The sequence below is a fragment of the Mchenga conophoros genome, linkage group LG23 (genome assembly GCF_057382185.1).
Source record: "Mchenga conophoros isolate Kocher_MC1m ecotype Shallow Benthic linkage group LG23, M_conophoros_male_GT1.1, whole genome shotgun sequence".
Taxonomy (NCBI): Eukaryota; Metazoa; Chordata; class Actinopteri; order Cichliformes; family Cichlidae; genus Mchenga; species Mchenga conophoros.
The window spans coordinates 40,836,034-40,850,811 of record NC_140547.1 but is presented as its reverse complement, the minus strand read 5'-3'; the positions used below and the strand labels follow the sequence as shown (position 1 = coordinate 40,850,811).

At 40.8% G+C, this 14,778-nt stretch overlaps 2 protein-coding genes across 2 annotated transcripts in view; both read right to left on the bottom strand.

Annotated features, from left to right (window-relative positions):
* Positions 1-10,319, bottom strand: part of LOC146547829 (interferon-induced protein 44-like) — a 67,579-nt gene extending 57,260 nt beyond the window's left edge. The window contains exons 1-2 of the mRNA XM_085265286.1: positions 10,278-10,319; positions 10,078-10,086 (exon numbers count right to left, since the gene is read on the bottom strand). The gene's annotated coding sequence lies outside the window, so the exon portion shown is untranslated. The remainder of the gene's footprint in view (positions 1-10,077; positions 10,087-10,277) is intronic.
* LOC146547828 (interferon-induced protein 44-like) lies at positions 6,103-14,234 on the bottom strand. Its single transcript, XM_085265006.1, has 6 exons — positions 14,108-14,234; positions 8,868-8,901; positions 8,411-8,606; positions 8,056-8,208; positions 7,784-7,955; positions 6,103-6,113 (listed from the first exon to the last, which is right to left on the bottom strand). Exons 1-6 carry the CDS (start codon positions 14,232-14,234, stop codon positions 6,103-6,105), a joined length of 693 nt encoding a protein of 230 aa, XP_085121132.1.
* Positions 14,235-14,778: the final 544 nt, after the last annotated feature.

The window sequence follows — 14,778 nt, the reverse complement described above, 5'->3', positions numbered from 1 at the left end:
AGGCAGATAATACAATATGGTATAAACCCACAATCATAGTTAAATGTGATGAAATTGTCATTGTTGTATAGAAACTGCCCTCTTAAGAATACACTTAAATACATTTAAATACATGTGACACGTGGGCTCACATATGTGGCTTTTTGCAAAGACAGCGTAGATATTACAGTACTAATTACAACACACAACAAGCTCTACACAATAACAACAATCAACTGAAACAGTCTGTAAAGCAATGCTATTACACTGTTTACTGCTACAATGTTGCGACTCTCACACTGGCAGTAGTAACAAAGTATCAGCCTGGCTGGCTGAACTTATTTTAAATGGAAACAATTAAACACAAAGCTGAGAAGGTAAACTTACCAGTTTCATGAGTAACAGTCTGACTAGGGTCGGAAAGCCGGACATATTTGTGTACAGCATCCAACCTACATCTCAAGTTCCTGGCATTTCTTTCTGAGTTTGAGATGTCCTGTACTGTAAATGTACTTATAGTTCATCTACAAAGCAGTTAACACTTCATTGCACTCCTGTAGTTCTAGAAAATATTGCAGGAAATGTGTTTTTCATGCAAGCCTCTAACAGTAACTGTAATAATAAGAAATGTGACTCTAGGATTTATAGAATTGGTGAAATTAAAGGGTTAGTCTTAATAATTCTAGTACACCTCTCTCTAACCACACCCTTAATACTCATCCCCATGGTATGCTCCTCTTTTCTACCTCTAACGCTGTAAAGTGAAAATGTTAATTGTATGAGTCACACTGGAAGGGTAACATTTTAAATTAATATTTATTAAATATTATGTTTCAAGGCTGTTACACACTGAGCTCCTTGCGTTTTTGAGGACAATTCCTCCTCAATAAACGGACTGTGAAAACTAAAATGAAGTCGACGTCAAACGATGGCAAGCTGAGAAAAGTAAGAACCCCCCCCCCCCAAAATTACTTTCCAAAATATACAGAATACTTTCTAAAACAGATGAATCAATATCACTTCCTATTGCGAAATGGGAAGCAGATTTATCAGTTAACTAAGAACAAAACGTCTGGTCTCAGACATGCTTAAAAACCTTTCATTTAATTAGAAAGCCCAGTCTTCAATTAATTCAATACAAAATACTACATAGAGTACACTCTACAGGTCATCGGATGTTCAAGATAGGCTTTATGTCTACCAACAACTGCTCACACTGTCAAACCAATACACCAGACAATTATATCCATGCTCTCTTGGTAGCCTGGCTGCCCATGGGTGGGTCTGGGGGTGCTCCGTCTCTGGGCTGGGGCCCTGGCTGGGCCTTGGGAGTTTGGGTCCTGGTTGGTGTGTCGCCTGGGTTGTGGGCGGGTGGGTGTAAGGTGGCCCAGCCCTGGCGCAGGGTGCCGCCAGTGCATCGAGCCACCTGGGGGGCTCTTCGACTGGTGGGGGAGGCTGTTACATCTTGCAGGAGGTCTCCTCTCTTCAGAAACTCACTCTGCAGGAGGGGGAAATATAGGAGATCTCAGTCTGGGTGTCTATTGTCTTGTGTAGTCTGGAAGATGAGTGGATGACGGGGTGAGTGCAGTTTTCTCTGTGGTGGAGCGGGTGGGCTGTCCCGGGCTTTGTGGAGCCAGGCAGTGCTGCTGAACTGGGCCCTGGTCCGGATGGGCCTGGGCCTCCTTTCCCTGGTGGGTTGCAGAATATGGGGGCGCCTACTGGGGTCAGCAGGGGAGCTCAACACTACATATGAGCGGGTGGAGGGAGGTTTGGAGGCTTCACACACCCCCGTTCTCTATTGTCTGTTGGGGCGGGGGGGCTGGGAGGTGTGAGTACTATTGTTTGCACGTGCTTTTTATTTTACTGCTTGGCAATGAGTGAAGCGACCACATTGTTTTAGGTCCCAACGCACCCGAGCCACGACTCAGGCCTGCAACGAGGGGTTTGCTAGCAGAAAGACTGTATCACTTGAGGTGTGTGTGTGCTGGTGAGAGTGTGTGTGGGCCCACAATATTATTTGATTATTTTGTTTCTGTTGAGGTAGATACCTTACCATTGTTTAACGAACTTTATTAATTTTACTTATTGTCTTTTGTGTTGTTGTTAAGTAATCGTTCACTAAAGTGGAGTTAACTTTCTAATTGACCTGCTTGTGTGTGGTTTATTTCCATATAGCGTAGTTTTATTGCACATTTTATACTATAAGTATTAAAAAGGGAGTATCAGTAGGAGAGTAACAACGGGAACCCAGGGCCCCTCTCAATAGAATGTGGGACGGGTGTTGCAATCATTACAGAAACTTTTTTTTTCCAAACTTCCTGGAATTCTTCAGCTCCAACAGTTAGTGTGAACAGCTGGATAGAGAATAGATAAGTCAGTAAAATATTCTTTGTGCAGGATTATTTGTATGGATTTTACACATCCAGTGTGTAAAAGCATTTAATTTTGTCTTCATGATTAAATATTTTGTACCATATTTTAAACATCTTACAAAGAGGTGAAGCAGGACTTACTGAGCGATTTCCTGCAGGTGGAGGGGGGGTACATGCAAAAAAGACAATGTAGGAAGTTGTTGGATCTGTGTTTCCACAAGCCCCGCTAATTCTAGAGACTTATTCGTCATGAAGAAAACAAGACAGTCGATCGATCGATTACTCGCGCAAGGGAGGCCTCGTCTGTGTCCACCAAAAAAATGACCCCAAAGCTGCCTTTTATTGAGAGACAGTTCACACAAAACACATCACAGCAAAGCAACGCCCAGACAAGGCATCGTATGTATATGTGTGAACTTCTGTAAGAATGTGTGTGTGTGTGTGTGTGTGTGTGTGTGTGTGTGTGTGTGTTACCTCCTGCTGACCAAAGGGTCATAAAAGCAGGAGCAACATCACAAGAAACAGATCTTCCAGATAGGATGTATAATATAATAATAATAAACTTTATTTATAAAGCACACTTAAAAACCAAGGGTATACCAAGGTGCTTAACAAGTAAAATAGAGTATAGGAGGAGGATAATAGAAATAGGACCAAAGCAAGTACTAAATATGCAAGCAGATAACTGTCACTAATACATAGGAAAGCAACAGGTACAGAGCAAACAAGAATTTAAATGAGCATAAAAGTGCATGATATAAAATCATAAAAGAAATATTAACTAGAGGGAAAGGCAAGATTGAATAAGTGGGTTTTTAATCGTGATTTGAACAGTGCAATGGAATCAGATGCGCGGAGGTCGAGAGGAAGGGTATTCCACAGTACCGGGGCAGCCAGAGCAAACGCACGGTCACCCCGAGACTTCAGTCGAGATCTGGGTTGGGTCAGAAGTAGTTGAGTGGCAGATCTGAGTGTTCTAGCAGGAGTATGTGGTTTGAGAAGTTCACTAAGATAACTTGGCGCTAATTTATTAATAGTTTTGAAAGTAAGAAGTAATATTTTAAATTGAATACGGTACTTTATGGGCAGCCAATGCAGGCTAGCTAGGACAGGGGTAATATGGCAAAATTTCCTGGTACCAGTTAAAAGGCGGGCTGCTGCATTTTGGACTGTTTGCAGTCTAAGAAGAAGAGAAGAGGGAAGACCATAGTACAAGGAGTTACAATAATCCAACCTGGAGGTCACAAAAGTGTGAATAAGCTTCTCCAGGTCCTCATGCGGAATATAATGCCTAGCCTTAGAGATAAGGCGCAGTTGGTGGAAGCTAGATCTCACTACAGCAGACACTTGCTTATCGAGTTTGAGCGAGCTATCCAGCAGTACACCCAAGTTACTGACATAGTCACAAGAAAAACTAGCAAAGGAACCCAGGGCAGCACAGAGTTGGGCACGAGGGATTTTACTGTTGAACACCACAATCTCAGTCTTCTTATCATTTAAAACGAGGGAATTACTCAGGAACCATTCTTTGACCTCCCGCATGCATTCTTGAAAGTAGTGCAGGGACACAGCAAGGTCGTCAGTAAGTTCAAAATAGATCTGTATGTCATCGGCATAAAAGTGGAAGGCGATATTGTATTTTTCAAAGATTGCACCTAGAGGGAGCAAATACAATGAGAAGAGAATAGGGCCTAAAACTGATCCTTGAGGCACACCACAACAGACCGGAGCGGAGGAAGAGGAGAAGGTGCCTAAGTGAACTGATAAGGATCTATCAGCGAGGTATGATTTAAACCAGTCGAGGGCAGTGCCTCTAATACCCACAGTGTGCTCAAGTCTTAGTAATAAAATGTTATGGTCTACCATATCCAAGGCCGAAGAGAGGTCCAGTAAAACTAGGACCATAGAGCGTCCAGTATCAGTGATTACAAGAATATCATTAAGAACTCTAACCAATGCTATTTCAGTGCTATGCAATGGCTTAAAGGCAGATTGAAATTTCTCAGCAATATTGTTCGTGTCCAAGTACGCCTGGAGCTGGGAGAGAACTAGTCTCTCCAGGATCTTGGACAAGAACGAAAGCTTAGAGATCGGTCTATAGTTTGAAAGGTCATAACAGTCAGAATTTCTTTTTTTTAGAATCGGGTGGACTACAGCATGCTTAAAGGACAAAGGAACACAGCCTGAGAGCAAGGAAAAGTTCATAAGAAATAGGATACTAGGTCCGATTACATCAAAACAGTCCTTAGCTAAACAAGATGGAAGAATGTCAAGCACAGTATTGGTGTTATTCATTTGAGCAACTAGCCGCTTAAGAGTCAAAAGTGACACAGGCTCAAACTGGTGGAAAGTTGAAATGCACTCAGGAATGGGGAGAGGATATAAAGCAGGGGGAAGGGAGGACTTAAGAGATGAGACCTTTTTTTAAAAGTGAGTTTGAAATCGCTCACAAAGACTCTGAGAATGAATTAAAGGCATGTCCGGAGAAGGGTTAACCACAGAGTTAAAAATTTTAAATAAGGTACGGGAGTTATGGTCATTGTCCAGGATGATTTTGGACAAGAAGGACGCTTTGGCCGTTTTAGCAGCACTTTGGAATTTTAAGCGGCTAGTCCGTAGCATGTCATGGGAAACCTGAAGTTTATCTTTTTTCCACCTTCTCTCAGCGCGCCGACACACGCGACGTAAGGCGCGCGTAGTGTCATTAAGCCAACACTGAGAGTAGGTTCTAGGGCGCTTCATCTTAATGGGGGCAACAGTATCAAGGATTGAAGAAATCAGCGATAGGAAGGAATTAGCACAGTCATCAACCGAGTGAAAAGAACAACAGTCGAGAGTGACAGATGCAGAATCCAAGAAAGACATAGAGAAGTTTGACATCACTTCAGCATTAATTACACGTAGCGGGCGAAGGGGAGCCGCAGGATGTAGTTCATTAGTGCATAAGCCAGTATCAAATATAACTGGGAAATGATCCGAGATCCCAGTGTCACTTATATCCTTGATACAAATGTCCAGACCATATGAGAAAACCAAGTCCAAAGTATGTCCTTTAACATGCGTTGGGTCATTAACCCACTGAGCCAGGTTAAAAGAGTCCGTTAAGGCAAGGAAGTCTTTAGCAAATGAGTCATCCTTACAGCAAGTGTGTATGTTAAAATCACCGACAATGAGAACACAACCATACTTAAAAAGAACGGAGCCTAGGAGATCAGCAAAGTCCGTGATAAAATATTTGCTATATTTAGGCGGTCGATAAACCACCACGCAGAGTGTGGTCGTGGATGCAGTCATCTCCAATAATTAGACTTCAAAGCTAGAGTAGGTAGGTGAGGGTAGCTGCCGAACTGCATACGAATTCTTAAAAACCGAGGCTACGCCGCCACCCCTACCAGTAAGCCTTGGTGAGCTAAAAGCAACACAGTCCGACGGAAGAAGTTCAGTAAAAGGGATGAACTCACCAGGACGAATCCAGGTTTCAGTCAGGAATAAGGCATCAATCCCATTTGTGGAGATGAAGTCATTTAAAAAAAAGGTCTTATTGACCAGCGACCTGACATTAAGCAATGCCATCCGTATCCTAGGGGCTAAGTCGCCACGGGTGGTGCGTCGTAGGACACTTAGGTTGTTTCGGCAAACGCCGCGTCGGAGCGATGTTATCCAAACCCGAGCAGGAGAACATGCCACAGGAATCGCAGGGTAGACTTCGTGGTCGGCCAAGCAGATCCAACGGTGGGTGAGCAACTTAGCATCAGAGCGCTCCTGGGAAGGAGGGAAAGAAGATAAGATATCCAGGCTGGCATGTGGGTAGCCAGTGGCTCTGGCTTTAAAGTAGAGCCTGAAGCGAACGCGACGGCCGCTCCTTCTACCGCGTTTCCTATAGCGTTTCTTGTGTAGATTCGGAATAGATAGATGGAGGAAGCCGGTCGGAGGGACCGGTCGGGGCGCGGTGGCGTCACTCAGGTTCCAGCAAGGATCAGGCCGAGAGGAATGAGAGAGTCTTAGATTTAAAAGTGTTTGCCTGTCGTATGTAATCAGTGCACAGCCATTAGATGCGCATACAACTAAAAGGATAAAAAAATACAATGCCAAGGTCCATAAAGAGCGTAGAGAGGGTAAGAAGCAGCGAAGCAGATGTAGCCGAGGACGGCAAGCCACGTACACCGGCGCCATCTTGCTACAGGAACTGGGCGAATAACACACTCGCTCATTCAGCAGACCTCTCTCCTGGGGCTGCGACCTGGCCAGGTATCTGCAATAAAACATTACAGCCCCCCCAACCAGAACCTCGAGAATCTGGGGGGAAGGACAGTGGAATTCCTTTCATCAGAGTTGGCAAGCATAAAATGACAACATTTAACAATTCACTCTAACAGAAGTCATTTGATTTTTTCCTCACGTCAAATGAAATATTAAGTTAGCCACTTTCAAATCTAAGTAAATTATGGTAACTATTCCATTATAAAATAATTTAGCAAAGATCTATAAGTGTCCAGAATTCCCTTATTTCAAAACTGTTTGTCAAGTCAAGCTAGTTTTGTTTTTTTAGCTTAATATTACAAATAAAGCCCTGCTGGCTTCACAAATATGACAATATATTAACTGCAAATCTTTTACAGTAAAAAAAGATAAAACAACAAAAAACAAAAAAAAAATGTCATACTCAGATTTGATGTGTTTTGGGTGATTTTTTAGATCCTTTGTCTTAAACACCACTCTCTGCAATTGGATCTTGGACTTCCTAACTGACAGACCCCAGTCTGTCTCTGTAGGAAATAAAACCTCCACAGACTGAGTACAGGATCGCCGCAGGGCTGTGTGCTTATTCCACTGCTGTTCATCCTGCTAACACATGACTGTACTGCACAGTGCAGCTTAAATCACATCATCAAGTTTGCATATGACACAACAGTGGTGGGTCTCATCACCAACAACAATGTCTGAATACAGAGAGAAGTAACTGTTAAATTGATTGGCTTTTCAACCAATCATACATTTGATATTTTAGTTACAGGTAGCACTATAGTTGTTCCAATCTACCATCACCTAAAAAAGTAAACTTAGAAGGATGAAATATTAACCTGATTTGGACTTTCATATCTGGATACTTCTATGGGTTTAAAACCTCAGTCATAAAACATCCATCCATCTATTCTCTTCTGCTTATCCAACTCCGGGTCAGAGGGCTAGAGCCAGCTAACACATTAAATTAAGGATGGCTTTAGAAAATAAATGTGACTTGAAAGCAGACCTTAAAAATGAAATGATGAACTGAAAATAACTTTATGTGTTATGTATTCTGATTATTTTTTGTGAGTTACTTAACTGAACACACTGGAGTTATAAAGTTCCTCAAATATCATTAATTGTCTCATGTTTTTCTACTATTTCAAATTGTGATATCATACATGTAGAACAACATCTGCTCTCACCTTTGTCACAAGCTGCTGCTCTGACATCTTTCATCTTCATCACAGTTTTATCATCGATTATGCTCACTGAGTCAGCACGAATGACTAAAACCAGAATGTGGGCTTTGTCATCTAAAGTGGAGGAGGCTCTGTAGTTAGGATCCATTTCAGACAAGGGACATTTGGGATTGAACTGGGGAAGTAAACAAAAATCAAACTCACTGAAACCTTTTTGCATGATATAGTTTATGTATCACAGACTGTGTACAAGCATCTGAATAAAGATGTCATACCTTGTAACCTTCTTTGACATGTCCATTCATGGCAAGTTTGATGTCTTCCACATGAATTCCTCCCTTAGCTCCCCTCTCAAGGCCCATGGTGTCAGTGAAGACAAAAGAGTAAAATGTTCCTTGCTCTTCTCTCTGAATTTTATATGTTCTGCACTGTAAATAGCAAAATGTGTAGGTGTTACAGTGCCATATACTAAAGTCTCAGAGAACAGTTTTCTGAATACTACTTATAGTTCAACGTCTACAGAGGAGTTACCACTGCAGTGCATCCCTGTAGTCCTTGAAAACCTCAAAGGAAATGAATGTATTTTCATGCATGCATCTAAAAGCAATTGTGATAAGAATAGATACATACTGCAATGGTGAAACTATCGCCAGAGTTTGCTGCTGCCAAAGCTCGAGTTGCAATTTTGCCTCTTAAAGCACTGTCCACAGAGTTGATGAAGCTGGACTTTCCAGCACCTGGTGGTCCATAAAGCAGAATTTGGAGATGCTGGACATCTTTGTGAGGCTTGTAATCTCTGACAAGCTGCAGGTCTCGCTCTCTTTCACTGTTCATTCAGAAAATTACAACAGCATTCAGTTTACACTTACAGTTTAACATTTTACAATACTAATATGAACAAACACCAATTAATAAAATAAACAAACAAAACCCTTCAAGGGGTGTACTACTGAGACAGACTGACATCTGTGTTCTACTCCCTGCAATTTTAGCAGCATGAAATTACCAAATATAGATTTCTGCATCACCATGTGAAACTGTGAATTTCTGTGGCATTGTAACCTCAGCAGTAACCCTTAATACTCACCCCCATGGTATACTCCTTGCTTCTACCTCTAACACTGTAAATGGAAAATGTTAATTGTATGAGTCACACTGGAAGAGCAACTACACATCATTATGTGTTAAGGCTGTTACACACTGAACACGTTGTGCTTTTGAGGACAATTCCTCCTCAATAAACGAACTGTGAAAACTAAAAATGAAGCCGACTTCAAACAATGACAAGCTCAGAAAAGTAGGAAACTAAGAGAGCAGCAGCAGGGAGAATTTCATGATTGGATCCAGGAGCTGAAGCTGTGTGTTCGTACATAGTTCAGGATGTCAGTGGGACAGTTTGAGGTGTTGTTGGTAGAGTTGGGACCAGATCTGAGGAGGCAGAGAAATCATTTCACAGAGCCGACTGAACCAGAGCATCGTGTAACTGTGTGTCCAAGATAAATAATATCGTGTGACTATTTCCATCTGTGTATTCAGTACGAGTGCCATGTGGGTTAAGATCACAGTTGTTGTCAAACCCAGTGGCCTGATCAGGTATTTGGATCTGAAAAATAGGACAAAGAATTAATTCCACTATTTACTCGGGATTTCAGTAAAGTTGCTCTGCCTCTAATCAATCCCACCTTTTTTTTAAAAAACTTCCTGGAATTCTTCAGCTCAAACTGTCAGTGTGAACAGCTGCGTAAAGAACAGATGAGTCCGAAAAATATTTGTGACCCAGGAAATATTTGCACGGATTTTACTTGTCCAGTGTGTAACAGCCTCAAGTTTTGTCTTCAGCGCTAAATAATTTTGCATCATAATTTAAATTTCTTACGAGAAGATGAACGATTTCCTGCAATTGAAGTATGACAAAGTAAAAACATGTTAGCAACACTTTTCCATATTCTGGGCAGGTTTTTTTTTTTTCTTCAAGTCAAATATAATGTTACTTTTTGCCACTTTCAAATCAAAGGACATCATAGTAACTATTCCACTGTAAAATAATTTAACATCTATAACAAATTCAGATCAAGATCACTTGAGTCTCCAGCATTTCCTCATTTCTAAACAGTTGAGTGAAGTCAAGCTAGTTTTATTCATGTAGCTCAATATTACACTTGAAAGCCTTGAGGGCTTCACAAGTATGACAATATATTAACGGCAAAGGGTGGCAAGAAAACCACCAACAATGAATATGATATGAAAAAAAATGCTTACCCCAAAAGATATTTTTAATTTTCTCCATGTTTTTTTTTTGTCATCAACTAATTGTGAATTAAACAAACAGAAAAGACAGTAAATTTAAAAAACAGTAAATTATTTAAATTCTTCTAGAAACTAAATTCTTTTAACTTGACACATCTGAACCAAATGGTAGAGATGACTCAGTCCAGTCAATTTAATAATTTAATAAATGTATTTCTTGCATTGGATTATTAACACAGTGTTACCGTACCTGAATGTCCAACTGTGCTGTGAAGTTGGTGTGTCTTGGTTTTGTTTCAGCTGATGGATTTGTATGACTTTCAAGTATGAGTTTGGATCTATAAATGCTGTTTCACTTTCTCTTTGGGTCATGTGACTTCTATTATTCCCTCTATCTGATGGCAGTCTAATCTATCTGATGGCAGTCTAATCTAGCTATGCAGCTAGATTAGATGTAGCTGCATAGCTTTTTAGTTTGTATGTGTCACTAACATCTATTTCTTAAAATCAGAAACTCACTTGTATCATAATTCTGGGTTTTTTACAGCTCAATCAGTTTTAGCCTTTTTACCTCCGCTCTGTTGTGATTTAGTATTCATAGTTGTCTTTGTTTGTTATTCTCAAGTTTTTCCTTTTCTTCTACTGTATGTTCCTTGTGCCTAGTCTGTGTTTCTGTTAGGTTTCCCGTGTTTAGTCAGTTTTTGAGTAGGCTTCCTGTTTTATTTTGATAGTCTCTCAACTTATGTACTTTACAGTAATAATAGTAATAATAATGATGATGATGATGATGATGATGATATTATTATTATTATTATTAACTTTATTTATAAAGCACTTTCAAACAAAGTTGCTTTTGTATTAATGGTTCTAATGGTTCAGCTTTATAGACATGCTGTAGTTAGTGGCAACAACAAATATTTACCATGTTGAATACAATGACTTATTTTAAATGTAGGTCATTCACTAATGAAAAGTGAAAGAAGTATCTAAATAGTTGTTTATAGGTCACTGAATTCCAGCCAGCTTGTTCTACAGGTAGTACAAGACACACATTCACGAGCAGAGATACACCAAGCCCAGCCGAGATACTTTATTTATATGGTCCTTTGAAGTTCTGACTAAGGTGCTTAACATTAAGAACACAATACAAATGAAAAGAAGGCGTATTGCAGCTGCAGACAGCCCTATAGAAGTGGCTAACAAAACCATGGCGTTCAGCTATGTTTGAACCAAAACTGCAAACAGATACAACAAAACTCGAACATAAAAAGGAAAGGTAACACCTTCTTTAGAATTTCTCAGCACTATCTCATATTAAAGGTTCTTGTTTTTCCTTGCAAACATACACATTTCTAGCACTGCTACTGGGGGAAGAAAAATCACTCAAGCCCCTCGCTTAAATGACAAAATCTTGTGTTTGTTGATGTAGTTGTCCCTCTTGGAACTCAACACACTCTTCTTTGCAACTCACACTACATGTCTGCACTGTTTTGTTAGTTGATTTCTTTTTCACTGACTTTTTTTTGTGATTCCCTGTATTTTTGAGAATCTATTGTGTTTTAGTTTGACCATACTTTGGTTAAGAGTTTCCTTTAGTATTTATCATATCCTCTGTAGTTTCAGTTTGTAATGTAGTTCGTCTACTTAGTTTTATTATTCCAGTGAATAACTCCAGTGACTCATCGCCAGCTAGTCTTCTCAGACACCTCCCCGGCAGGGTTGGGTACCACTCGGTGCCTAAATTCTTGTTATCCAGTGTGCATTTATTGTCTCCATCTTCCACTGTCCTTTGTCATCTCCTACCATCATAGTTTTGCACTCCTTGCTCCATGTTCCCAAGTTTACGCACTGCGTAGTTTTCCCTAGTACATAAACTTGGGAACACAGAGCAAGGAGTGCAAAACTATTCTTGGCTCCAGTATTTCCCAGATTTTGTATTTCATACTTGTACCAACACAAAGCAGCTGCCTGACTTCTACTCCTACAGAGGTCAATAATGTTGTTCTTGTACCTATCTTGTACTTATATTGTAGCTCCTGTGAAAAAAAGAGTTTCAAATGAGAAGTACTTGACTCCCAGGTATATTTCTCAAACGCGCACTTCAGGCAGATAACTCATAAGCTGGAGAGGGAATAGCATATCACATATTTAGATGATCATCATTTAGCCATGGAGAAATAGTTTGCTGCCTTATGAGAAAGCCCTCCGTAAAGCTAGAACATCTTACTATTCATTATTGAAGAAAAAAACCCTGGGTTTCTCTTATAATCTGTTTATAATCTGGGTGTCCCAGAAGAGAATTTAGTTTACTTTAACTGCTAGTCTGCTTGCAAGAATGCTGCAGAGTAGGGGTGATGCAGTGAGCTCACAGAGCGGAGTGGAGGCGGGGAAGAGCAGGTGTGCTGAACTGGTTTGATGAAGGGCAACTCTTTTTGTCTTGCAGTGAGACGTAGCAGAAGAGAGTGACAGTTGCAGAGGAGTGCCGGCGTCCTGGGCAGAAGCCCGAAACCACAGTAATCACTACTGTCAATAAAGGCACTGCTAAACGACAAAGCTGAAGCGTCAATCCTTGGGTTCTGTGTCAAATTACACTTTACTAAAGTGATTATTTAACGTAAAATAAAAACACTAAATATGCATTACATGTGCTTGCACAAAGGGCATTTAGCGTTGGTATTCATGCTTGGTCCAACATGATATACAAAGAATTGGAAGCGACTGAGGTGAAATGGAAAGCTGAACCTCAGAGTGGCTGATGCAAGCGTCCCTGCATTTAGCCTCACTTAAGCTTGTGAAAATATTGTGTCCCAGCAGTACATCACTGCCCTCTGCCAAGGCAAAGAGTGGAGGTGACGCTATTGATTTAATTTCATTCACTCGGATTCACTCGCAATTGGACATAGATGATCATCAAGGACTCACCTTCATACTCAGCTTTTCCCAGCCTCCACCACAGGGTGAGACTTGTTTCAACGTAGCTGTTACACAATGTGCCACAGCACACCTGGTTTGTGTCTCTCTGGGATCTCCAAGTTTTATTTCACAGGAGTGGGAATAGCCTGGGGCTGCACAGGTATGTTTTGAGATTAATTACAGCAGGTTTCATCAAAGAGCAAAGAGTCCTGATAAAGATCAAAATGCGTCCCAAGCAAACATCTTAACTGGACACAAGGTGTGACGCATTCAGTGTGGATGTTAGGGAAAAATCTCTGCCTGAGTATGAAAACCAGAAACATCAACTGGGTAAAAAGTTAACTAACCTCATCCTCTCCAGACTCCATGGCACAGACAGAGTTTATTTACTGATTATCAGTGGTTTCATTGAACTTCAGGAAGTCAGAGAAAAGATATTTACCATACACAATTTGTATGCAGAGCCTCTGTGAAGACATTTTTGTTGAAGCTGATCACCAAATATGCATTTTCTGATGTTTCACAACACATTACTGACAGTGTGATGGTTTCCATGGTAGATACCTGATATCAATGCAATCAATAACATCACATGGCCAGATTGCCAAGAGGTTTTGGCAGGACACCAGCGTAAAGCATTATTCCCATAACAACAGACAAGAAAGGAGTCTTTGTGGAGTTGTCCTTACGAAATTGACAAGGCCTTTTACAGCCTTTGATACAGGCTGGCTGCCTCACACAATAGAAGGCATATAAATTTGCAGATGTCGTCTGGAAAGCTCAAATGTCAACGCTTTTCACAACAGCACCCAGGCTCTGCGAGAGGAATAATTGATCGGCTCACCTTTTGTCTTGAGCCAAATATTCATTCTGCAGGACAAAGCCGGAGGCAAAGTGAAAGATGAAAGAGAATCTTCAGTTTCACAGTGTGTGCGGATAGTGTTCATCTATTCTCTTTGAAAAACAAACAAACAACAAGTCTAGCTTGTAAAATACCAGAATATTTGGTGCTCATGTGCTGACTTAAGTGTCAGTTCAGAAAACTTCTGACTTGCCCTCATTAAACTATGCCTTCCAAAATTATGTTGACGTTGAGGAATACTGAATGTTAATATCTAAAACATTAAAATCACGGCCTAATATCACATGGGCTGCTTGTTCGTTTACTTGCTTGGTTATTGCCCTGAGATGCTGACAGCTGGGCCTGTGCCTCCTGTGAGATGCTGGCTTTGGGGCTCCATGGATGCTTGTTCGTATGAGGATCGTCACCAAGTTCATCTTTGCTACATGTCATCACTTGCACCCAACCTTCTCGGTAATAGCTCACTTATGGATGTCTTTCTTTTTCTCATTCATGCAGTAAGTTTCTCATCTTGTGCCAACTGACCAGGTCATACTTACGTGAGCCAGTGAAACGTATCACTAGAATCAGCTTTCGTCACCTTGGCTTTTTCAACCCACGCCTAATTTTTGTCTGCCTTCTTGAACAGTATTGTTTGAATTCCTTCAGTCTGCTTTTTTTTCTCCCTTACAACAGCCCCATCACTATCTCTTTAACATACCACAAAGTAAACATTTACTTATATAGAAACAAGGGTGCATGACAGACCTGTGATTCAAATCTCATTCACTGATGCATGCGACAAAAACAAAACTGGCTGATGCAGATATTTTATAAAGCTGATGCGTGTTCACTTGTTTTGCGTCTAAGTCTAAGAACATTTCAGTTTAGCTTCTGTTGTAGTCAGAGCGTGCCATTGCCACTGGGTGTGTGTGTGTGTTTTCAACTAAGATTAGGTGGTTGGTAATACCACAACCCAGCAGAGAGAACATTGCTT